The sequence below is a fragment of the Rutidosis leptorrhynchoides genome, chromosome 8 (assembly GCF_046630445.1).
Source record: "Rutidosis leptorrhynchoides isolate AG116_Rl617_1_P2 chromosome 8, CSIRO_AGI_Rlap_v1, whole genome shotgun sequence".
NCBI lineage: Eukaryota > Viridiplantae > Streptophyta > Magnoliopsida > Asterales > Asteraceae > Rutidosis > Rutidosis leptorrhynchoides.
This window is the reverse complement of record NC_092340.1, coordinates 138985763-139008313: the sequence shown is the minus strand read 5'-3', so window position 1 is coordinate 139008313 and position 22551 is coordinate 138985763. Positions and strand designations below refer to the sequence as shown.

General features: G+C 37.5%; 1 protein-coding gene across 1 annotated transcript; it reads left to right on the top strand.

Moving 5' to 3' along the window:
• Positions 1-1732: 1732 nt before the first annotated feature.
• Positions 1733-22331, top strand: LOC139864870 (uncharacterized). The gene is made up of 35 exons (XM_071853432.1): positions 1733-2036; positions 2490-3256; positions 3578-3703; positions 3794-3879; positions 4265-4373; positions 4881-4976; positions 5117-5179; positions 5300-5359; positions 5481-5549; positions 6005-6086; positions 6441-6493; positions 6569-6661; positions 6742-7974; positions 8076-9077; positions 9156-9491; positions 9702-9960; positions 10068-10290; positions 10373-10745; positions 10924-11073; positions 11179-11400; positions 11581-11802; positions 13274-13882; positions 13989-14249; positions 14334-14681; positions 14842-15257; positions 15349-15778; positions 15862-17160; positions 17320-17580; positions 18600-18890; positions 18974-19378; positions 19465-19896; positions 19988-20266; positions 20441-20992; positions 21711-21920; positions 22013-22331. Exons 1-35 carry the CDS (start codon positions 1979-1981, stop codon positions 22130-22132), a joined length of 11595 nt encoding a protein of 3864 aa, XP_071709533.1. The 5' UTR covers positions 1733-1978; the 3' UTR covers positions 22133-22331.
• The last annotated feature ends 220 nt before the right edge of the window (positions 22332-22551 follow it).

The following is a 22551-nucleotide window of genomic DNA, read 5'->3' as shown; positions in this document are numbered from 1 at the left end:
GTGGTCTATTGTTACGATTTGATATATATAGGTTAAACCTATAACTCACCAACATTTTTGTTGACGTTTTAAGCATGTTTATTCTCAGGTGATTATTAAGAGCTTCCGCTGTCGCATACTTAAATAAGGACGAGATTTAGAGTCCATGCTTGTATGATATTGTGTAAAAACTGCATTCAAGAAACTTATTTTGTTGTAACATATTTGTATTGTAAACCATTATGTAATGGTCGTGTGTAAACATGATATTTTAGATTATCATTATTTGATAATCTACGTAAAGCTTTTTAAACCTTTATTGATGAAATAAAGGTTATGGTTTGTTTTAAAATGAATGCAGTCTTTGAAAAACGTCTCATATAGAGGTCAAAACCTCGCAACAAAATCAATTAATATGGAACGTTTTTAATCAATAAGAACGGGACATTTCATCCATAACTTGTAAAACATTTTTTTGGACATTTGTACAAATAAAGGTAATAAATACCCAAACTACCAAGGACCGATTTAATAAGAGTAAATCATCATCCTATAGTTAGAAGTCGAGGTTTCCATAAAGAAAGTCTTTTCTTGAAACGATCCATAATAGGCTATCAACTAGGAATTAAATTCATATTCGCACCCAAAGGTAACCCAAGGTAATTAAAAGGAAAGTTACCTTGAGAACACCATGAGTGTGAACCACTGCCGCCATTTCATCACTGGAAAACATTTAACCCAAAAACATTAAATTTAGCAACATTGATACTTAGACCCGAGGCAAGGAAAAAATATTGAATAATGTGAATAATATTATCAGTCTCCTCATGATTTCATGCAGAGATAACAATGTCATCATCGAAATAAAAAGAATGTGATAGTTATGTAACATTTTAATTAGTTTTTTTGTTAATTATATCACATTACTTGTACAAATAACTTTTTCTTCAGGTCACTTTCAGATACTGACAATTAATGCCGAATTCTATAGATATTTAAAGAAAATAGTTAAAAATAGTTATAGTTATAATGAGTTACGACAATTAATTTAGTGTTATGTAAAAAAATTATTATCAAAAGAAGATTTATTGTTTGGTGTAAAAAATCGTCGCTCATATGATAGCTATGTCACAAAAATCTTAACTACTACACTGCAGACGTTATACCAAAACTCTAATGCCGCCTATCTTTTGTAAAACTTTAGTACTAGGATTTGATGCAAAGTGATCTTTTGAAACAATCTTTTAACTATGTATTTAAATGTAAATGCTAAAGACACTATGTATGTAAACATCAATTACAAATGCATATACTAGCTTTCCACCGTAAAGTGCGGATGCGTTACATAGTTACTAACTCTGTCCCAATACAAGTGTTCATTTATTTTTTGTAACATATTTATGATTCTCAGTAATTACATTATCTAGTAGTAATAAGAAATCTGCTCTCTCAAGAATTACCTCTTTTAATTGTTTGATATAGAAAGTTAACAATTGAAATGAAAAATCTAACACGGTAACTTGGACATTTGTGATGGGGGCAAAAGGAGTATAATCAAATCAAACAAAATATTACGGAGTATATGAAACTTAAAGCACAAAGTTACAAGACAGCCAAAATAAAAGGACCCATTATGCAAAACCCCACATAAATTTCAGTGTAATTTACAAATCACCTCCTCGTCGGTTTCAGTAAGTTTGGTTCTATAAATTTGAGTACGAGTAGGGTGTGGGTAAAGAGACCTGCTTGAATGATCACCTATGAAATCAAGTTTAGGTTTCTGACCCTTTTCAAGTTTTCAAATCAAAATCAGTATATTCAATTCTCAAATTCACCATACAAAACCTAATTTTGTACAGTTCAATTTCTTACTCCGTATTACCAGTAGAGAAGCAATTTAACCCTAGAAATCAACAACTTCAAGTTCAATTTCAGTTATTCGGTGCTCGCTTTATACTAATTGATCGGAGTAAAACCTAGGGTTTATATCTCTTCAGTCATGAGTCCTATTCAGAATTTCGAGCAGCATTCTCGCCGTCTCATGGAGCCTGACCTTCGTAATGATTCTATCTTTCTTTCCTTACAGTTACATAAAACTATATTATACATGTACATATATGTGTATGTATATGTATATGTATATATTTAACACCTTTTATATCAATAATTTGATATGAATTGCGTTACTTATTTAACATGACTGTCTTTTGTTCGTAGAACTCGTTTCTATTTTAATATATATATATTGTGTGTGTGTGTGTGTATATGTATGTATGTAACACCTTTTATATCAGTAATTGAAATGTTAGGTAACATGACTGTCTTTTGTTTGTATTACTCGTTACTATAAACTATTAAACTATGATAAATTGAGAATGGAATACAGTGAATAATTCAGTTATTGTGTTATGTGAGTAGAGTTATTTTTATTTTATTAGCCGGAAATGGATTTTATTGAGTTGAAGTACTGATGTTGTTGTGCTGAATGATAATTTTTTTAATTTGGGCAGCTATTCAGAACAGGCTTCAAATGGCGATGGAGGTACGGGACAGTTTAGAGATAACACACACAGGGGAGTACTTGAATTTCTTGAAGTGTTATTTTCGTCCATTTTCGGGGATTTTATATCACATAACGAAGCCACAGCTTACTGACAATCCTGAGCATAAGCTGAGAAACATTATTGTCGAAATCCTTAATCGTCTTCCTCACAGTGAAGTGCTAAGACCGTTTGTTCAAGAGCTGTTAAAGGTTGCAATGCACGTGCTTACGACAGACAATGAGGAAAATGGCTTGATTTGCATTCGCATTATATTTGATCTGTTGAGGAATTTCAGACCAACTCAAGAAACTGAAGTGCAGCCTTTCCTTGATTTCGTGTGTAAAATTTATCAGAATTTTAGGCTTACAGTTAGCCACTTTTTTGAAAGTGGGGCACTTGTGGCTCCAGCCATGCCACCACCTTCATCAATGTCAGCCTTACCTTCTCTTGGCAACGAAGATGTTAAGCCAATGGAGATATCAGATCAAGTTGGGTCTTCCAGTACCTCAAGTAGTGGGGCAGGGCAACTTAATCCAAGTACACGGTCGTTCAAAATTGTGACAGAGAGTCCTTTGGTAGTCATGTTTCTGTTTCAGCTGTATAGCCGTCTTGTCCAGACTAATATCCCTCAGTTATTGCCACTGATGGTTGCTGCTATCTCTGTCCCTGGTCCCGACAAGGTTCCACCACATTTGAAGATCCACTTTACAGAGCTGAAAGGGGCCCAAGTTAAGGTAAAGTTTTAGTATCAGTTTTTTGTTATCCCTTCTAATCACACTTGAAGTAATATACTATCTTTCTGTGCTATTATGTGGAAGTATGAGGTTGTCGGCAAGCTCCATTTTTCGGAAAGTAGTGATCTGTCAAAGCACAGCTGTACAGCTGTACATCTGTACATCTGAAAATTGTTTTGATAAATTGGGTGTGCTGAACATATAACAATTATGCATGAATGGGATATGACCTACATGCTATAATTACAGTTAAAGCTTAAAATCTTGAAATTGTGAGTTCGACTACTTTATTTACTTACCTTAATTATGTTGTTGTTGCAGACGGTATCATTCCTGACTTACCTTTTGAAGAGCTTTGCTGATTATATCAGGCCACATGAAGAAAGTATATGTAAAAGCATTGTCAACCTCCTTGTTACTTGTTCAGACACCGTTTCCATTAGAAAGGTATAGTACGCTCTAGATCGCTTGGCCTCCACATTTAAGTTTTTTTCTTATGTATGTGACTGGTCCATATAATTGACTTATTATGCACAGGAATTGTTGGTAGCACTGAAACATGTTCTTGGAACGGATTTTAAGAGGGGCTTGTTTCCTCTGATTGATACACTTTTGGAAGAGAGGTAGCACTCATATTCTGTACAAACTGCCAACTTTGTTATCTCATTTTTCGTATCTATTTGGAGTTCCACACCAATTTTGTTCATTTCAGTTAAAATGTTATTCAGAATCTTCCTGTCAGTAAAAAGAAAAATTAATCGTTTTGGGAACTCACATTTTGTTTATTTATTTTGTCAAGTATTTTAATGCGATAAAGGGTAAAAGGATGTAGCATCTAAATGAAAAGTTTCTATAAAAGGTTAAACCATGCTAATAATCCGGGTTATGCCCCTTATCAGGACAGGTGTAAAAGTATTTGCTTAATTAAACATCAAAACTTGCATAATCGATCTATGCATTTAATATAAATTCCTAAAGCATATTTTCTAAATTTGTGAACTGTGTTAGGGTTCTCGTCGGAGTTGGCCGGGCTTGTTTTGAGACACTGAGACCACTTGCATATAGTCTGTTGGCAGAAATTGTTCATCATGTTCGGGGAGATCTCTCATTATCACAGGTTCGCAGTAGTATAAAAACTTCATGCTGTACTTTTTAAAATAAAGTTAACAAGTTCACTATCTAAAATATTTTAGATAGGTTTAACATGTGAATTTCAGTTCTGCCATATTTACAATAGATTAGGATCTACTTCATATGGAATGGTAATCACGCTATGTCTAATGGAAAGAATACTATTCAATGAAGTGTAATTTATCTGTTTATTGTACTTGTATCAACTTGAATACATTATGGCCCGGTGACTGATACATAAAGCAGCATTAGAGAGTCCTAATAAATGAGGGCAAATATAGCAAAAAGGGAGATTCCATATATTTACCAACACATGACCTGTAATTTATGAAGTTTGATGTTTAACACATTCTGTTTCTTTTTCTCATTCTACCTATTTGCTGCTGCTTGCTTTTATTGGCTGCATCCCCGTCAATATGTATGCATTTATTATTAGGTGTGTTGCTTCCTGTATTATATTTCTTACTGCCGTTTATTTATCTTTTTTACGCAGTTGTCGCGAATTATCTACTTATTCTCGAGTAATATGCACGACGCTTCCTTATCTCTGAGCATCCACACCACATGCGCACGATTAATGTTGAACCTGGTACAGTCTGAAACTCTCATTATAAATTGTAAAGAATATTTGTCGTCTTATTTTCCTTTTTTTCTTTCTAGGATGTCAAATATCTAGTTTGGTTTCTGTTGGTCATTGATTGTTAGTTAATATTACTAATGTGTTTTTAGGTGGAGCCAATCTTTGAGAAAGGTGTGGATCTGCCATCCATGGATGAAGCAAGGATTTTATTGGTAAGAATCTGCATGACTTACTCATATCATCCCTTTTTTTCTGGAGTTGCAATTGTCCATTTTGGAAATAGCAAGACAGTTTGGTTTAAATAATGATTGCTGTCTCTTATTCATGTGTAGGGGAGAATATTGGATGCTTTTGTTGGCAAATTTAGCACTTTCAAGCGTAGTATTCCTCAGGTATACCCATATACTCTAATTTTCGTGCGTGTAGCGACATAAAATATGCCCAGTACCGACTCATATCAATTCCTTCATCCTTGTCATGTATCTTTTCTCTAATGTTGGTTATTTGTAACAGCTTTTGGAGGATGGAGAGGAAGGGAAGGACCGCTCTACCTTGAAGGCGAAGCTTGAGCTGCCAGTACAGGTATCTTAAGCAAATTAGACTCTTATCTTGAATATATTAGTTTCTATGAAAGACTTTAGTAGATGTTTGATAGTTTGGTTTACTCACTAAAAAAAGCTTCGAGTCGGTGCTAGATTAAGTGCTTCTGGATGGTAATAGAAGCCAATAGCTGTTGCTTTAAGTATTTAAATTAGTGAAAACTGCGGATCACAATTTCTGTGTAGTTTCGTTCTAGTAGAATGTATCATCACATTTGTTAACCCAAGCGTTTACCGCTCTCGGTCGTTTGTTAGTTTATCGCTTTATCATTATACTATATTGGGGCAATTTGTAATTTTATGAATATATGGAAGGAGATATTGAATTGTAAACATTTAATAGACACTTATTAATTTGACTAATTGAGCTATACACTGATATTTTGATAATATGTGGCACACTGACACATTAAAATAACCATCCAAATTATCTGCCAGGCTGTTCTAAACATTCAGGCTCCTGTGGAACACTCCAAAGACGTAAGCGATTGTAAGCATCTGATCAAGACGTTGGTAATGGGTATGTTCCTTTCGATCCTTTGATAGTTGATATGTTATGTGGACAGGATATATGTGGGAAGACTAACGCTCTTTCCACAAGGTAATTGCACGATCTATTAAACTCGGATAACTCAAAGAAATTATTATTCATAACCTTTTTAATAAATATTAACTAAAACAACCAAAGTATTTATTTATAATGCAAAAAGGAAACCTAAACCGACTAGAATATAAATTCCTTAATTAATCAAATTTATCTTTTTCAATAATAGTTTTCCCGAGTGACGTCTTTTTCAGTAATATTATGAAGATTAGCTGTAGATTGAGAACCCGTTTTAGTATATAAAATCTCTATCTCTTGTTTTATTACCAGGAATGAAAACAATAATATGGAGCATCACACATGCACATCTTCCCCGATCACAGGTTTTTAACTATCCAAGTGCCCTTCTGTCACAACCACATTACTTTTATACGATCTTATGGTTTATTACTGTGCAGGTTTCACCTTCAACTCAAGGGACACCTCCACAGATGCATCCTGCAACACCACCTAATCCATCCACTGGCTTCAAAGGATTGAGAGAAGAAGAGGTACTATTTTTTCTTGCACAGATAAACACTTTTATGGAAGGTCATGATTTTACAGTAATATATGAAATGGCTTTGGGTAGGTATGGAGAGCATCTGGTGTCTTGAAAAGTGGTGTGCGTTGTTTGGCTCTTTTCAAGGAGAAAGACGAGGAGAGAGAAATGATCCATCTCTTTTCCCAGATTTTGGCCATCATGGAACCTCGAGATCTTATGGATATGTTCTCACTGTGCATGCCTGAACTTTTTGAGTGCATGATATCCAATACACAGCTTGTGCACATATTTTCTACTCTTCTTCAGGCGCCTAAGGTTTTCAGGCCATTTGCAGATGTATTGGTTAATTTCCTTGTCAGCAGCAAACTTGATGTCTTAAAGCATCCGGACTCTCCTGCAGCAAAACTTGTTTTACATCTTTTCCGGTTTTTATTTGGTGCCGTAGCCAAAGCTCCAGCAGATTGTGAACGGATCTTGCAGCCTCATGTGCCTGTTATTGTGGAAGCTTGCATGAAAAATGCAAGTGAAGTTGAAAGGCCACTTGGTTATTTGCAGCTTCTTAGAACAATGTTCCGCGCCCTAGGTGGTGGCAAATTTGAGCTTCTGTTGAGAGACTTGATTCCCACATTACAGCCTTGTTTGAATATGCTGTTGGCTATGCTTGAGGGACCCACAGCTGAAGAAATGAGGGACCTTCTGCTAGAGCTTTGCTTAACTCTACCTGCACGTCTAAGTTCATTGTTACCTCACCTTCCCCGATTGATGAAGCCACTGGTAATGTGTCTTAATGGGAGTGACGAACTAGTGAGCTTAGGATTGAGAACACTCGAGTTTTGGATTGATAGCTTAAATCCTGATTTTCTTGAACCAAGTATGGCAAATGTGATGTCTGATGTGATTTTAGCATTATGGTCTCACTTAAGGCCCGCACCCTATCCATGGGGTGGTAAATCGTTACAACTTCTTGGTAAGTTAGGTGGTCGTAATAGACGCTTTCTGAAAGAGCCTCTTGCACTTGAGTGTAAGGAGAATCCAGAGCATGGACTTCGCTTGATTCTTACATTTGAGCCTGAAACCCCTTTTCTAGTACCTCTAGATCGATGTATTAATCTTGCTATAGCAGCTGTTGTGAACAAAAACGGTAGTATGGATGCTTTTTATCGGAAACAAGCTTTGAAGTTTCTACGCGTGTGTTTATCATCGCAACTTGATTTGCCAGGCCGTGTAAATGATGATGGGTTGATATCTAGGCACTTATCAACAGTTTTGGTCTCATCAGTTGATCCATCCTGGAGAAGATCTGAGGCATCTGATGTGAAGGTTGGTTTAGTTTCAAGTTCTACATTTGATTTTTATGGTTACAATTTTTTTTATATATTGTTGGCACATTCTCATTTCAATGGTTATTATATATCTTGCAGACTGACTTAGGGGTCAAGACCAAGACCCAATTAATGGCTGAAAAATCTGTTTTCAAGACACTCCTTATGACCATTATTGCTGCTAATTCTGAGCCCGATTTAGTTGACTCTAAGGATGAATATGTTGCTAATGTTTGCCGCCATTTTGCAATCATCTTTCATTTGGAAAGTTCATCAACCAATGCTCCTGTTTCAGCCATTCCTCTTGGCGGTCCTTTGCTCACATCAAGCACAAGTAACAATTTGAAGCCAAGAAATAGTGGCGCCTCTAATTTGAAAGAATTGGACCCTCTGATATTTTTGGATGCTTTGGTGGAGGTTCTAGCGGATGATAACAGGCTCCATGCCAAAGCCGCTCTTAGTGCCCTAAATGTATTTTCTGAAACTCTTCTATTACTTGCTCGCTCCAAACATGCTGATGTGCTCACGTCAAGAGGGGGTCCTGCTACTCCCATGATGGTCTCTAGTCCATCGATGAGCCCTGTTTATTCACCGCCTGCTAGTGTTAGAGTTCCCATTTTTGATCAGTTACTACCTCGTCTATTGCACTGTTGTTATGGAAGTACTTGGCAAGCTCAAATGGGTGGGGTTATCGGTCTTGGTGCATTGGTGGGAAAGGTAACGGTTGAAACTCTATGTGTTTTTCAAGTGCGTGTTGTACGAGGACTTGTATATGTTCTCAAAAGACTCCCTGTTTATGCTGCCAAAGAACAAGAAGAAACTAGTCAGGTGCTCACTCAGGTGCTCCGAGTTGTGAATAATGTTGATGAAGCAAACAGTGAAGCTCACAGGCAAAGTTTTCAAGGAGTAGTTGAATTTCTTGCATCAGAGTTATTAAATACTAATGCAACCGTAAAAGTCAGTAAAATAGTGCAGTCCTGCTTGGCACTTTTGGCTAGTAGAACTGGTAGTGAAGTGTCTGAATTACTCGAACCGTTATACCAGCCTTTGCTTCAGTCTCTTCTAATGCGTCCCCTCAGGTCAAAAAATGTCGATCAACAGGTGAGCACCATCCACCCTGTAATTAATCATGATTTTCTTCATATTTCTGTTTGCTAACTTTCTTTGTGTATTTAATAGGTGGGGACTGTGACAGCTTTAAATTTTTGCCTTGCCTTGAGGCCCCCACTTGTGAAGTTGACTCCTGAATTAGTTAGTTTTCTTCAAGAGGCATTGCAGATTGCTGAGGCTGATGAGACTGTGTGGGTTGCAAAATATATGAACCCAAAAGTGGCCATGTCATTAACCAAACTCCGTACAGGTTGCATTGAACTGCTATGCACAGCAATGGCTTGGTCAGATTTTAAGACTCAAAATCACTTGGAGTTGCGCACAAAAATCATATCCATGTTTTTCAAGTCATTGACAAGCAGGACGTCAGAAATTGTAGCTGTTTCTAAAGAGGGATTGCGACAGGTTCATTTTCTTTTACTTCGACATTTCTTTTAAACCAAAATGGCAAAAGAAACATTAAAGTTCCGAACTTCTTACTCACATGAACTGAATTAAATAAAATATTAGGTCGTTATCTCTGCTAGAAAGTAGAATGTTGCATATTTATTACTTAGACTCTTGAAATAGTGGATACTGTGCATTAAGCAATTCTTTGGTGTTTTTGTTATTAAGGTTATTTTGCAGCAGCGAATGCCCAAAGAACTTTTGCAGAGCAGCCTGAGGCCTATACTAGTTAATTTAGCACATACCAAGAACCTCAATATGCCTCTGCTGCAAGGTCTGGCTCGCCTCCTTGAACTCTTATCGCATTGGTTTAATGTGGCATTGGGAGGCAAACTATTGGAGCATCTAAAGAGATGGTTGGAACCAGAAAAACTTCAACAGATTCAAAAATCTTGGAGAAGTGGTGAAGAACCTAAAGTAGCAGCTGGTGGGTTTTGTTTTTGATCCTGAAGTGGCTCTAATTTTTAAAAAATATAAATGAAATTATATATTACGGAGTAACGTTTATTCATGTTTCTATCTTCTTCAATGCAGCTATCATCGAGCTATTTCACTTGTTACCCAGTGCAGCAGGGAAGTTTCTTGATGATCTTGTAACTTTGACTATTGAATTAGAAGGAGCCCTTCCCCCTGGCCAGTTTTATAGTGAGATCAACAGTCCCTATCGTCTTCCGTTGACAAAGTTCTTAAATCGTTATCCACAAGCTGCTGTTGATTATTTTCTTGCCCGATTATGTGAACCAAAATATTTTCGCCGGTACGATCCATTGAGTTCTTTGCGTTATCTTGTTTTGTATTGCAAGTTCTCACCAATTTTTTTTCGTTTGAGCGTGATCCAGGTTAATGTACATCATCCGATCAGATGCTGGTCAGCCCTTAAGAGAAGAACTTGCAAAATCACCAGAGAAGATACTTAGAAGTGCATTCCCTGAGTTTGTTCCGGAAGCTGAGCCATCAGCGACTCAGGGTTCTGCAGGGACACCTTCATTAGGGGGTGATGGCAACATTCAGCCTCAATCTAACCCCACTGCAGATCCAAGCGTCTTGCAAGATACTTATTTCCAGGGTCTTGCTCTTATTAAGATGTTGGTCAAACTCATGCCTGGATGGTTGCAGAGTAACCGTGTTGTTTTTGATACGTTGGTCCTTTTGTGGAAGTCCCCTACAAGGATATCTCGGTTGCAGAATAAACAGGAACAGAGTTTGGTACAGGTGAGTACGATAGTTTGGAAACTCATAAACAAGTTTTATTGTATGCGAAGTTGTGGATATTTTTTACATTGATATGTTGTGTCTGTGTACATCTTGCGGTCACTGATAACCATATTTGATATTTATAAGTTTCCATCTAGGGAGAATAAACAGAATTTAATGTGCTGTTTAAATACAGGTGAAAGAGAGCAAGTGGCTGGTTAAGTGCTTCCTGAACTATTTACGCCATGATAAAACAGAAGTCAATGTGCTGTTTGAAATCCTCTCAATCTTCTTATACCATACACGCATTGATTTCACGTTTTTGAAGGAGTTTTACATCATTGAGGTATAGTTACTTCGGAGAAGGATGCTTTCATATGCAACTAAATATATCTTCCGAGTAATAATGAAGTTTATCTTTGTAACACGTTCTGTCTAATTGTGTCGTTAGGTGGCTGAAGGATATTCACCGAGTATGAAGAAGACACTACTTTTGCACTTTCTAAACATCTTCCAGTCAAAACAAATGGGTCATGATCACTTGGTGGTTATCATGCAAATGCTGATTCTTCCAATGCTGGCTCATGCATTTCAGAATGAACAAACTTGGGATGTTATAGATACTGCTATTATTAAAACAATTGTTGACAAACTTCTGGATCCTCCTGAAGAGGTGAAATATTGACCGACAATATCTTTTTACGTTTTATTGTTATTGTTATGATTTTCATATTGCCAAACATTATATTATCATATTCTTAACGTAAGTGATACAAATGGTGGATACAATGTGCTATTTTGAATTGTTAATGTTCCGATGGCCCATACTGATGACATTATGTTGCTTGAATAGGTGTCTGCTGAATATGATGAACCTCTGAGGATTGAGCTACTTCAACTTGCTACTTTACTTCTCAAGTATCTGCAGACTGACCTTGTTCATCATAGGAAGGAACTTATTAAATTTGGATGGAATCACTTGAAGCGTGAAGATAGTGCTAGTAAGCAGTGGGCCTTTGTCAACGTATGCCACTTCTTGGAGGCCTATCAAGCTCCTGAGAAGATTATACTGCAGGTACCTCTATTAAATATTTTTATTTTACACGTACTAATAAGATAAAAGATAAGTGTTCCTGGATCATCTCTCCTGCTTCAAGCAATCTTAATAGATGCCCATGGTTTCTAACGGAGATTGCGGCGGCCGATGTGGCGGTTTGGTGACTAGTCCGTCCCGATTTGAAGAAAAAACGTTTAATAAGTCGGGCAACAGTTACAAGTCGGTCAAAAGTCGACTTTTTGTCCAGCCTTGTTCAGTTGTTCTAATGTAAATGAAAATTCCAAGCCCATTTAAAAAAGTAGATGGGAAAACCACCGACTTACAACTTACAAGTATCCCTTAAAGATAAATTAATAGACACACTATAATTGTAGAAAACATTCTAAAACCCTATAGATTATTTAACCTAACACCACGTCATCTTATTTGTCATTATCATATTTGTAAATCATTTATTTATAGAAATTTTATGTTTAAAATACTTGCATTTAATATATTTATATTTTAAAAATCAATGTTGGTCCACGTCCGTCTCGACCCCATCTCAAGGGGTCTCAACCGACTCGACCTTTCAAGGTCTTGATTGGCTAATCTCCGTCTTGCTTCTTTTTCAACCTTGATAGATGCCTACATCATCTAGTTTACTATCTAGTTTACTGATGTTGCAGTTGATGTAATCGTAGGCTTGACGGCTTGTTATAGTGCTCTTACGTTCATGGTTTCTTCACTGTTTATCTACTTTAGATTGACGTCACATTGGGCGACATACAATGTTACAGAACTCGGGAAATCTCAGCGAGTACTCGGTTTCACGTTTGGTCTGATAAGTTTTTGCCTACCCGGCTTAGTTACTCGGTCAATGTGAATGCACTCGGTCAACTTACCAATTACGCGGCCAATTTCACATTGACCAATTACTCGGTCAATGGGTCGGGTGTTTAGGTTTTATCCATAAAGAGAACGATGAATAACTTACACAAATAACTTGTGTTGAAAACCTCCCACTGCCGTTCAACATCTCCCACATCTGCTCAAAGCGTACATACCCCCCTTGATTTATATAAAAAGAAAACTAGAATTTGTGGTCTTGTTCAATGACTCAATCGCTATTTGGATCCTTCATTTTCATCGCTATAGTTTATTATTTGAATCCTTAGTTATACTATATTTTGGGTTTTCATGTATATATTAGATTAGATACATTGACATAGAAAATGAAGAGAATTAGGTAGGGAATGGGGTATGGTGGTATTTGTGAGTGAGGGGTATTTAGTTTTCTTTCTTCCACGTTATATTTACGCGTTATGAAGAGAATAAGTATTTTATACTAATAAAACGTTTTACAAATTTATATTTATTATGCTTCTAATAAATTTATTTTGCAAGTTTAATAAGTATTATATACTAATAAAATGGAATAACCAGCTATTATGCATTTAATGTTATTTTACAATTGGGCTACTTAGTGACTCCAAAGTTGATTTTGCAGGTGTTTGTCGCCCTTCTTCGGACTTGCCAACCAGAGAACAAAATGTTGGTCAAACAAGCCCTTGACATATTAATGCCAGCACTTCCACGAAGATTACCCATTGGTGATAATTCTCGTATGCCAATCTGGATACGCTACACCAAAAAGATTCTTGTGGAGGAAGGGCACTCGATTCCTAATCTCATCCACATATTCCAGCTCATTGTTCGCCATTCAGATCTTTTCTACAGTTCCAGGGCACAGTTTGTACCTCAAATGGTCAACTCTCTCAGTCGCCTTGGTCTACCATATAATACCACTTCTGAGAACCGACGTCTTGCAATTGAACTTGCTGGGTTGGTTGTTAACTGGGAGAGGCAAAGACAAAATGAGATGAAAATAGTCAATGATGGTGAAGCAACTAGTCAGAATAATGATGGCTCAAACCTTGGTTCAATGGATGGACCTACATTAAAGGTTGAGCCTGGCCTACAATCTCTTGGTGTCATGTCACCTGGTGGGGCCTCTTCTATTCAAAATATAGAAACACCAGGATCTACCGGACAGCCTGATGAGGAATTTAAACCTAATGCTGCTATGGAGGAAATGATTATTAATTTTCTGATCAGAGTTAGTGTTTGTATTTTAAAGTGTGAAGTTTTGAGGAAAGTTCTTTTTTTTTTTCTTTTAAGTTCAGCTGGAAATATTTATATTTGAGTGGTTTTTTCTATAACAGGTAGCGTTGGTGATAGAGCCAAAGGACAAAGAAGCAAGTCTTATGTATAAGCAAGCTTTAGAACTGTTATCACAAGCTTTGGAGGTGTGGCCAAATGCTAATGTTAAATTCAATTATTTAGAGAAGCTTCTAAGCAGCATTCCGCCAACTCAGTCAAAAGACCCATCCACAGCTCTAGCACAGGGTTTGGATGTCATGAATAAAGTTTTAGAGAAGCAGCCACATTTGTTCATCCGTAATAATATCATTCATATTTCTCAAGTAAGTAACTTTTTATGATCCCTTTATCCTGCTCTAGATCTATGCTTAAATGGATTAATTGTATTTATCAATTACGCTTTGCAGATCCTTGAGCCCTGTTTCAAGTATAAGATGTTAGATGCTGGAAAGTCTTTGTGCTCGTTGTTGAAGATGGTTTTTGTTTCATTTCCATCCGAAGCGACCAGTACCCCGCAGGATGTGAAGGCATTGTATCAAAAAGTCGAAGAGCTTATACAGAAGCATCTTGCATCTGTTGCTGCTCCTCAGACTGCTGGTGAAGATAACTCTGCTTCTATGATTAGCTTTTTACTGTATATCATACAAACCTTAGCAGAAGTGCAAAATAATGTCGTTGATCCTTTCAATTTGGTCCGGGTTCTTCAACGTCTAGCTCGTGATTTGGCATCTGCACCTGGATCTAATGCAAGACAAGTATAGCTTTGGTTTCTTATACATTTCGTTACTTTTTTTGCGTTTACTTTTACTCGTCATTTACATTATTTTCATCTTATGAAAATGTTGCTTAGTTTTCATCCATAATAATACGCGATCCTTATACATACTTCACTGCTATGCCATCATTACTTTCCAGGGCCAAAGAACAGATCCTGATTCTGCAGTTAGTTCTTCTCGTCAAGGTGCTGATGTTGGAGTGGTGATTGCCAATCTTAAGTCTGTGATGAAACTCATTGGTGAGAAGGTCATGCTTGTACCTGATTTAAAGAAGTCCATAACACAGATTCTATATTCCTTGCTCTCCGATAAAGGAACTGATAACACGGTCCTTCTCTGCATCCTTGATGTAATAAAGGGATGGATTGACAAAAATTTTGGTATGCCTGGAGTCACTACTTCTACTTCTGTTTCTTTTCTTACTCCAAAAGAAGTTGTATCTTTCCTTCAGAAGCTATCTCAAGTTGATAAGCAGAACTTCTCCACAACTTCTCTTGAAGAGTGGGACCAGAAATATCTCGAGCTTCTCTATGGGCTTTGTGCAGATGCAAATAAGTATGCATATGTTTTTTAATTCCAGTATATATTATATTTTGGTGAAGACATAAAGGCTTACATAGTTATCATCTCTTTTATCTATTCACAGGTATCCTTTATCATTGCGCCAAGAAGTGTTTCAAAGGGTAGAAAGACAGTTTTTACTAGGCCTAAGAGCGAAGGATCCTGAAATGAGGATGAAGTTCTTCTCTCTTTATCATGAATCACTTCAGAAAACACTGTTTACAAGGTTGCAGTACATTATTCAAGTTCAAGACTGGGAAGCTTTGAGTGATGTCTTTTGGCTGAAACAAGGCCTCGATCTGCTTCTTGCCATCTTAGTCGAGAATAAGCCTATTACACTTCCTCCAAACTCTGCTAAGGTCACATCACTTCTGTCAGTAGGTTCTCTTCCGGACATTTCTGGACCCCAATCTATGGTTATTGACGGATCTGAGGTGGCAGAAGATACTCCCTTGACCGTTGATTCCCTTGTTTCAAAGCATGCCAAGTTTATGAGTGAGATGAGCAGGCTTCAGGTATGATGATGCATCATTCATTGACACGTGTGTGTGTGTATGTGTGTGTTTTGCATTTTGCTTAGCTTCTTTGAACCTTGCAGGTTGGTGATCTTGTGATTCCACTGAGAGAGCTTGCCCATACAGATGCAAATGTTGCATATCATTTATGGGTGTTGGTGTTTCCCATTGTTTGGGTCACCTTATGCAAGGATGAACAAGTCAAACTTGCTAAGCCAATTATTTCTCTCTTATCTAAAGATTATCATAAAAAGCAGCAGGGCAACCGGCCAAATGTGGTGCAAGCCTTGTTAGAAGGACTCCAATTAAGCCATCCTCAGCCCCGAATGCCTAGTGAGCTAATCAAATATATCGGAAAGACTTACAATGCATGGCACATTGCATTAAATCTTCTAGAAAGTCACGTAATGCTGTTTCTGAATGAAACCAAGTGCTCCGAGTCTCTTGCTGAACTTTACCGTTTGCTAAACGAGGAAGATATGAGGTATGGATTATGGAAGAAACGATCAATCACTGCTGAAACACGGGTCGGGCTGTCACTTGTTCAGCATGGTTACTGGCAGCGTGCACAAAGCCTCTTTTATCAAGCCATGGTTAAGGCAACCCAAGGCACTTATAATAACACTGTACCCAAGGCTGAAATGTGTCTTTGGGAGGAGCAGTGGTTATACTGTGCCAGTCAACTCAGTCAATGGGACGTTTTGACTGACTTTGGTAAAATGGTTGACAATTATGAAATCTTGCTTGATAGCCTCTGGAAACAACCCGATTGGGCATATTTGAAAGATAATGTAATTCCAAAGGCTCAAGTTGAAGAAACTCCAAAGCTTCGTATAATCCAAGCATATTTTTCTCTACATGAGAAAAATACGAGTGGTGTGGGTGATGCTGAAACTATAGTTGGGAAAGGTGTTGATCTTGCTTTGGAACAATGGTGGCAGTTGCCGGAGATGTCTATTCATGCCCGAATTCCTCTTCTGCAGCAATTTCAGCAACTGGTCGAGGTTCAAGAATCTGCACGAGTTATAGTTGATATTGCCAATGGAAACAAATTAGCCGGTAATTCTTCTGTTGGCGTACATGGTGGTCTTTATGCTGATCTAAAAGACATACTTGAAACTTGGAGACTCAGAACCCCTAACGAATGGGATAATTTGTCAGTATGGTATGACTTGCTTCAATGGAGGAATGAAATGTATAATGCAGTGATTGACGCGTTTAAAGATTTTGCAAACACCAATTCACAACTTCATCATCTTGGATATCGTGACAAGGCGTGGAATGTCAATAAACTTGCCCATATTTCGCGTAAGCAGGGTCTTCATGAAGTTTGTGTTACTGTTTTGGAAAAAATGTATGGGCACTCTACTATGGAAGTACAGGTATAATGATTTACAATTTGCTTCTTTTGTTCTTGAATTTTGGTACTTCAAAATTTGAATCTTAAACTTGAAAGGCCAACTTGCAATTATGGAATTCCTTCATTTATTCTGTCTTACGGGTGCATTCATCCCATTTACTTTCTCTGTGTACATTTGCAGGAGGCTTTTATTAAGATAAGGGAGCAAGCAAAGGCATATCTTGAAATGAAGGGAGAGCTTACAAGTGGTCTTAATTTGATTAATAGCACTAATCTGGAATACTTCCCTGTGAAACACAAAGCTGAAATTTTCCGTATTAAAGGTGACTTTTTGTTGAAGTTACGTGATTGTGAAGGAGCCAATCTTTCATATTCAAATGCCATTAGCTTTTTCAAGAACCTGCCTAAAGGGTGGATAAGCTGGGGAAACTATTGTGACATGGTATGAAATTATTTATATCCCCTTCTCGGTCTTTATGGTATTGTAGACACAGGGAAATGGTCACATGGCGTAACTTAATCCCTTATTTTGTTAATTAGCAGAAGTTTAATGTTTTATCTCAGTTCATTATTGAAGCCACCTTTTCAAATGATATCAGATAGGGTTGTTGAATGGGCAATTTCATGTTTGCCATTTGTAAATCTTGAGTTAAACGATATTATATAAGAGGAGCTGAATAAGAATTAGATAAGATAGTTACCGTTTTAGGATTTGAGCTTTGGACAAATATCTTACAGTTGTCGAAGACTGTAAGATTAATGAGTGCCTGAGCTGTGTGAGAAAATGGATTGTGTCATTTAAATAATAGGCAATGTCGGTAATACGAGTATTAGCTAAAAAGAAGGTTTTTTTTAAGGCAAACACAAACACCCAACGCGATTTTTTACACAAATATATACATTATGTCCACTCCACTTGAAACCATGACCTCAAGGGAGAGGGGTACCTCGATACCGCCAGGCAAATGGCCCTTTGGTTAGCTAGAAAGAAGTTAAGTAAAATATCCTGGTTTCACATTAGGGATTTCAGTTGAATTTTGAATACAAGTGCAATGAAGTATAACCTACTACAAAAGGCTGAATATTGCTTCTAGTCTACACACTAATAGCTTTTGTATGCTTTCCTGCTTGAGTTATGGCATCTGATAATGCAAACAGTGCAACAAGTTTTACTTCAATCTGAATTTTAGACATGTAAGGTGTACCTGATAATGATGTTGCTAATTAGTTCTTTGTTATGAGGTTTTGGGTGTTCAGGTTACCCGGGGAGCGAGTAATTTTTACTCTTATGTGCGTGGCCTAGGGAACAGTCCATGACCATTTCTAATCCTTTCCCTAACCACCCCAAGATTTGAACCTGAAACCTTTTGCAAGAATATCATGGTCCCTACCATTGGGCTATCAAGATTTGAACTAATCTTGCTGATTACTTCACTAGCTAATATATACTCATACTTGCAGGCTTTTAAAGAGACGCATGAAGAGATTTGGTTAGAGTATGCCTCGAGTTGTTTTCTTCAAGGAATAAAATTTGGGATTTCTAATTCCAGAAGCCACCTTGCTCGTGTATTGTACCTTCTCAGCTTTGACACTCCCAATGAGCCCGTAGGAAAAGCTTTTGATAAGTACGTTGATCAAATTCCTCATTGGGTGTGGCTTTCTTGGATTCCCCAACTATTACTCTCTCTGCAAAGGTCTGAAGCCCCACACTGCAAACTTGTTCTACTCAAAGTTGCAACTGTATATCCACAGGTGAATATTATCATGTTGTTTGTTAAATTCAATATATATTATTTATGTATCAGATGATTAAAGTAGTCTTTATTCAACTTTAGGCATTGTATTACTGGCTGCGTACATATTTGCTTGAACGACGCGATGTCGCAAATAAATCCGAGTTTGGTAGAATGGCAATGGCTCAGCAAAGAATGCAACAAAACATGTCTCAGGGTGGTGGTTCTTCAGCTTCAGACAACAACCATATTCATCAAACTACTCAGTCTAATGATGGAGGCAGCTCTCAGGGTCAAGAACCTGAACGGTCCACAGTTCCTGAAGGAGGTATGTTGGGAGGGAATGAACAGCAAAATCCGTCATCCACTAATGAAGGCGGTCAAAATGCTATCAGGCGTAACTACGCCATGGGCTTAGTTGCTTCTGCTGCTAGTGCATTTGATGCTGCCAAGGATATCATGGAGGCTCTTAGAAGCAAACACACAAACTTAGCTAGTGAACTTGAGGTAATTAGGTTATGGGTGAACCCTCATATTAAAAAGAACCTTTGCTAACTTAACTTACTTATTTATTTAATTTTTATTTTGGGCAGACTTTGCTTACGGAAATAGGTTCGAGGTTTGTGACGCTGCCCGAGGAGCGGCTATTGGCTGTGGTTAATGCTCTGCTGCATCGATGTTACAAGTATCCAACTGCCACAACTGCAGAGGTTCCACAGTCTCTTAAGAAGGAACTGTCTGGCGTTTGCAGGGCGTGTTTTTCAGCAGATGCTGTTAATAAACATGTTGAATTTGTGAGAGAGTACAAGCAGGATTTTGAACGTGACCTTGATCCAGAGAGCACTGCTACATTCCCGGCCACCCTGTCTGATCTGACTGAAAGGCTAAAGCACTGGAAAAACGTTCTTCAAAGCAATGTCGAGGATCGATTCCCAGCTGTATTAAAGTTGGAGGAAGAAAGCAGGGTGTTGCGTGACTTCCATGTGGTTGAGGTTGAGGTTCCAGGACAATACTTCACTGATCAAGTAAGTACAACTATGTCTTTGTATATGTATATGTATGTGGATGTTTGTATCTCTTTAGATATTAATACGTTCCTCTCTGTTCTCGCTGCAGGAAGTTGCACCTGATCATACCGTGAAGTTGGACAGGGTAGGGGCCGATATTCCGATCGTGCGTAGGCATGGAAGCAGTTTTCGCCGTTTGACTCTCATAGGTTCTGATGGGTCCCAACGCCATTTTATAGTCCAGACGTCTTTGACCCCAAATGCCAGGAGTGATGAGCGTATGTTGCAGCTTTTCCGTGTGATGAATCGGATGTTTGATAAGCACAAAGAATCAAGACGCCGCCACATAAACATTCATACACCTATTATCATCCCTGTTTGGTCCCAGGTATTATGAGATACATGAGAGTTATGCTCACAAATCAAATTTTCTTTTAAATGTTGCCAACACAAATTGCTATATGTACCCCCACACACCTCTCCCGTATTGTGATATCTGTATATTTATCCTTGTAGTGTTAAAACTCTAAAACTGATACATATGTCTTACCTCACTCTCCAGGTGCGGATGGTAGAAGATGACCTAACATACAGTACCTTTCTGGAAGTGTACGAGAATCATTGTTCAAGAAACAATAAAGAGGCTGACCAACCCATTGCCTACTTTAAGGAGCAGCTAAACCAAGCAATCTCTGGCCAAATATCTCCAGAAGCTGTTGTGGATCTTCGTCTTCAAGCATACAACCACATTACGAAAGATTACGTCCTTGACAATATCTTCTCTCAGTACATGTACAAAACACTGCTGAGTGGAAATCACATGTGGGCTTTCAAGAAGCAGTTTGCCATCCAGTTAGCCCTTTCAAGTTTCACATCATTCATGCTACAGATCGGTGGAAGGTCTCCTAATAAAATATTGTTTGCTAAGAATACCGGCAAGATATTCCAGACTGATTTTCATCCTGCATATGATGCCAACGGGATGATCGAGTTCAATGAACCTGTCCCTTTTAGGTTGACTAGAAATTTGCAGGCGTTTTTCTCTCATTTTGGAGTTGAGGGCCTCATTGTGTCTTCCATGTGTGCAGCAGCTCAAGCAGTTGTTTCCCCCAAGGTCAGTTGCTTGTAGTTTTACGTTGAACATTTCCTATAATCACAATCAGATAATGTGTCACTAATATACATAAAATACATTATATACTGTATACATAAACTTTAAGTAACCCTAAAAGCCTAGAGTAACCCTCCAGTTGAGTAATCCTAAAAGCCTATATAAACTCTCAATCTAGTAATCTTTATGATTTTTCTTTGCTTGACTTGAGTAACCCTAAAAGCCTAGAGTAATAGATACATAAAAATACATTATATACTGTATTTATAAACTTTGAGTATACTCTAGAGATTGAGTAGTACTAGAGTGTAAAACTATGGCTGATGAAAATACTTGTATGTAACTTTTAGTTTTGGAAGAGTTATGTGATTGAGATCTTTACTTTTAGTTTTGGAAGAGTTATGTGATTGAGTTCTTTAATTGCCTACATCTTTATAAAAAATAGAATGGCTTGACATTATTTGATCTAAACTAAAGTTGTATGCCCGTAAATTGCAACAGAATTGGGCTATGGGCTGTATACCAACTGTAATGGAGCATAAAAAACTATACTAATTCTAAAGACCTTACAATTAACTATTAACTTTAACTATTAACTATAATAATAAGTATAATTGAATCAATCAGCTAGATAAAATTTACTGGTGCTCATATTACTCTGCTTATGCTCAAAACCACCAATACATTGTGCTAAGCTGATTTAATATTGTGTGCATTACAGCAAAGCCAACACCTGTGGCATCATTTAGCTATGTTTTTCCGTGATGAACTGTTATCTTGGTCTTGGAGAAGACCTCTTGGAATGCCGTTGGCTCCAGTTGTTGGCGGGGGAAGCTTGAACCCTGTTGAGTTCCGACAAAAGATCACCACAAATGTAGAGCAAGTAATTGGTCGGATTAATGGGATCGCCCCTCAGTTCATAACAGAAGAGGTATCTGACTGATTCTTCCTTTTATTATTATCTTATATATACTCTCTATTTGTTTAAATTTGATTTGTTTATTTGTTGAATATTGAAATTAGGAGGAGAATTCAGTGGATCCACCACAGTCGGTGCAAAGAGGTGTGACGGAACTTGTGGAAGCTGCACTTACTCCAAGAAACTTATGCATGATGGATCCAACTTGGCATCCCTGGTTTTAATAAGTTTGCTAAAATGACTACTAGATGCATGTAATTTGTAGATCAGGATAGTAACTGGGCTGCATTAGTATTGTTGGTATGGTAGAACAACTTAGTTTTTAGTTGTACATATGCAATTAATAACTACTATTCGTGAATTGGTAAATTGGAAATTATGAACTAGTGTTAAATGAATACCAAGTGTTTGGATGATGGTTCATTGTTTTGGTATGAGCTTTTATCTTTTTAGTGTTGCAGTTACAAAGAGAATAGTTCACAAAGTGTGTATTACTGTCATTGGCAAATTTACAGTCCGGGCATGAGATTGTATGGGTACCACTAAATTTATCTATTTTAGGATAATTTATAGTTTTTTGGAGGCCGACCACTAAATATAATCAGTTTGCTTCAGAAACCCTTGATTTTTTAACCATGAATAA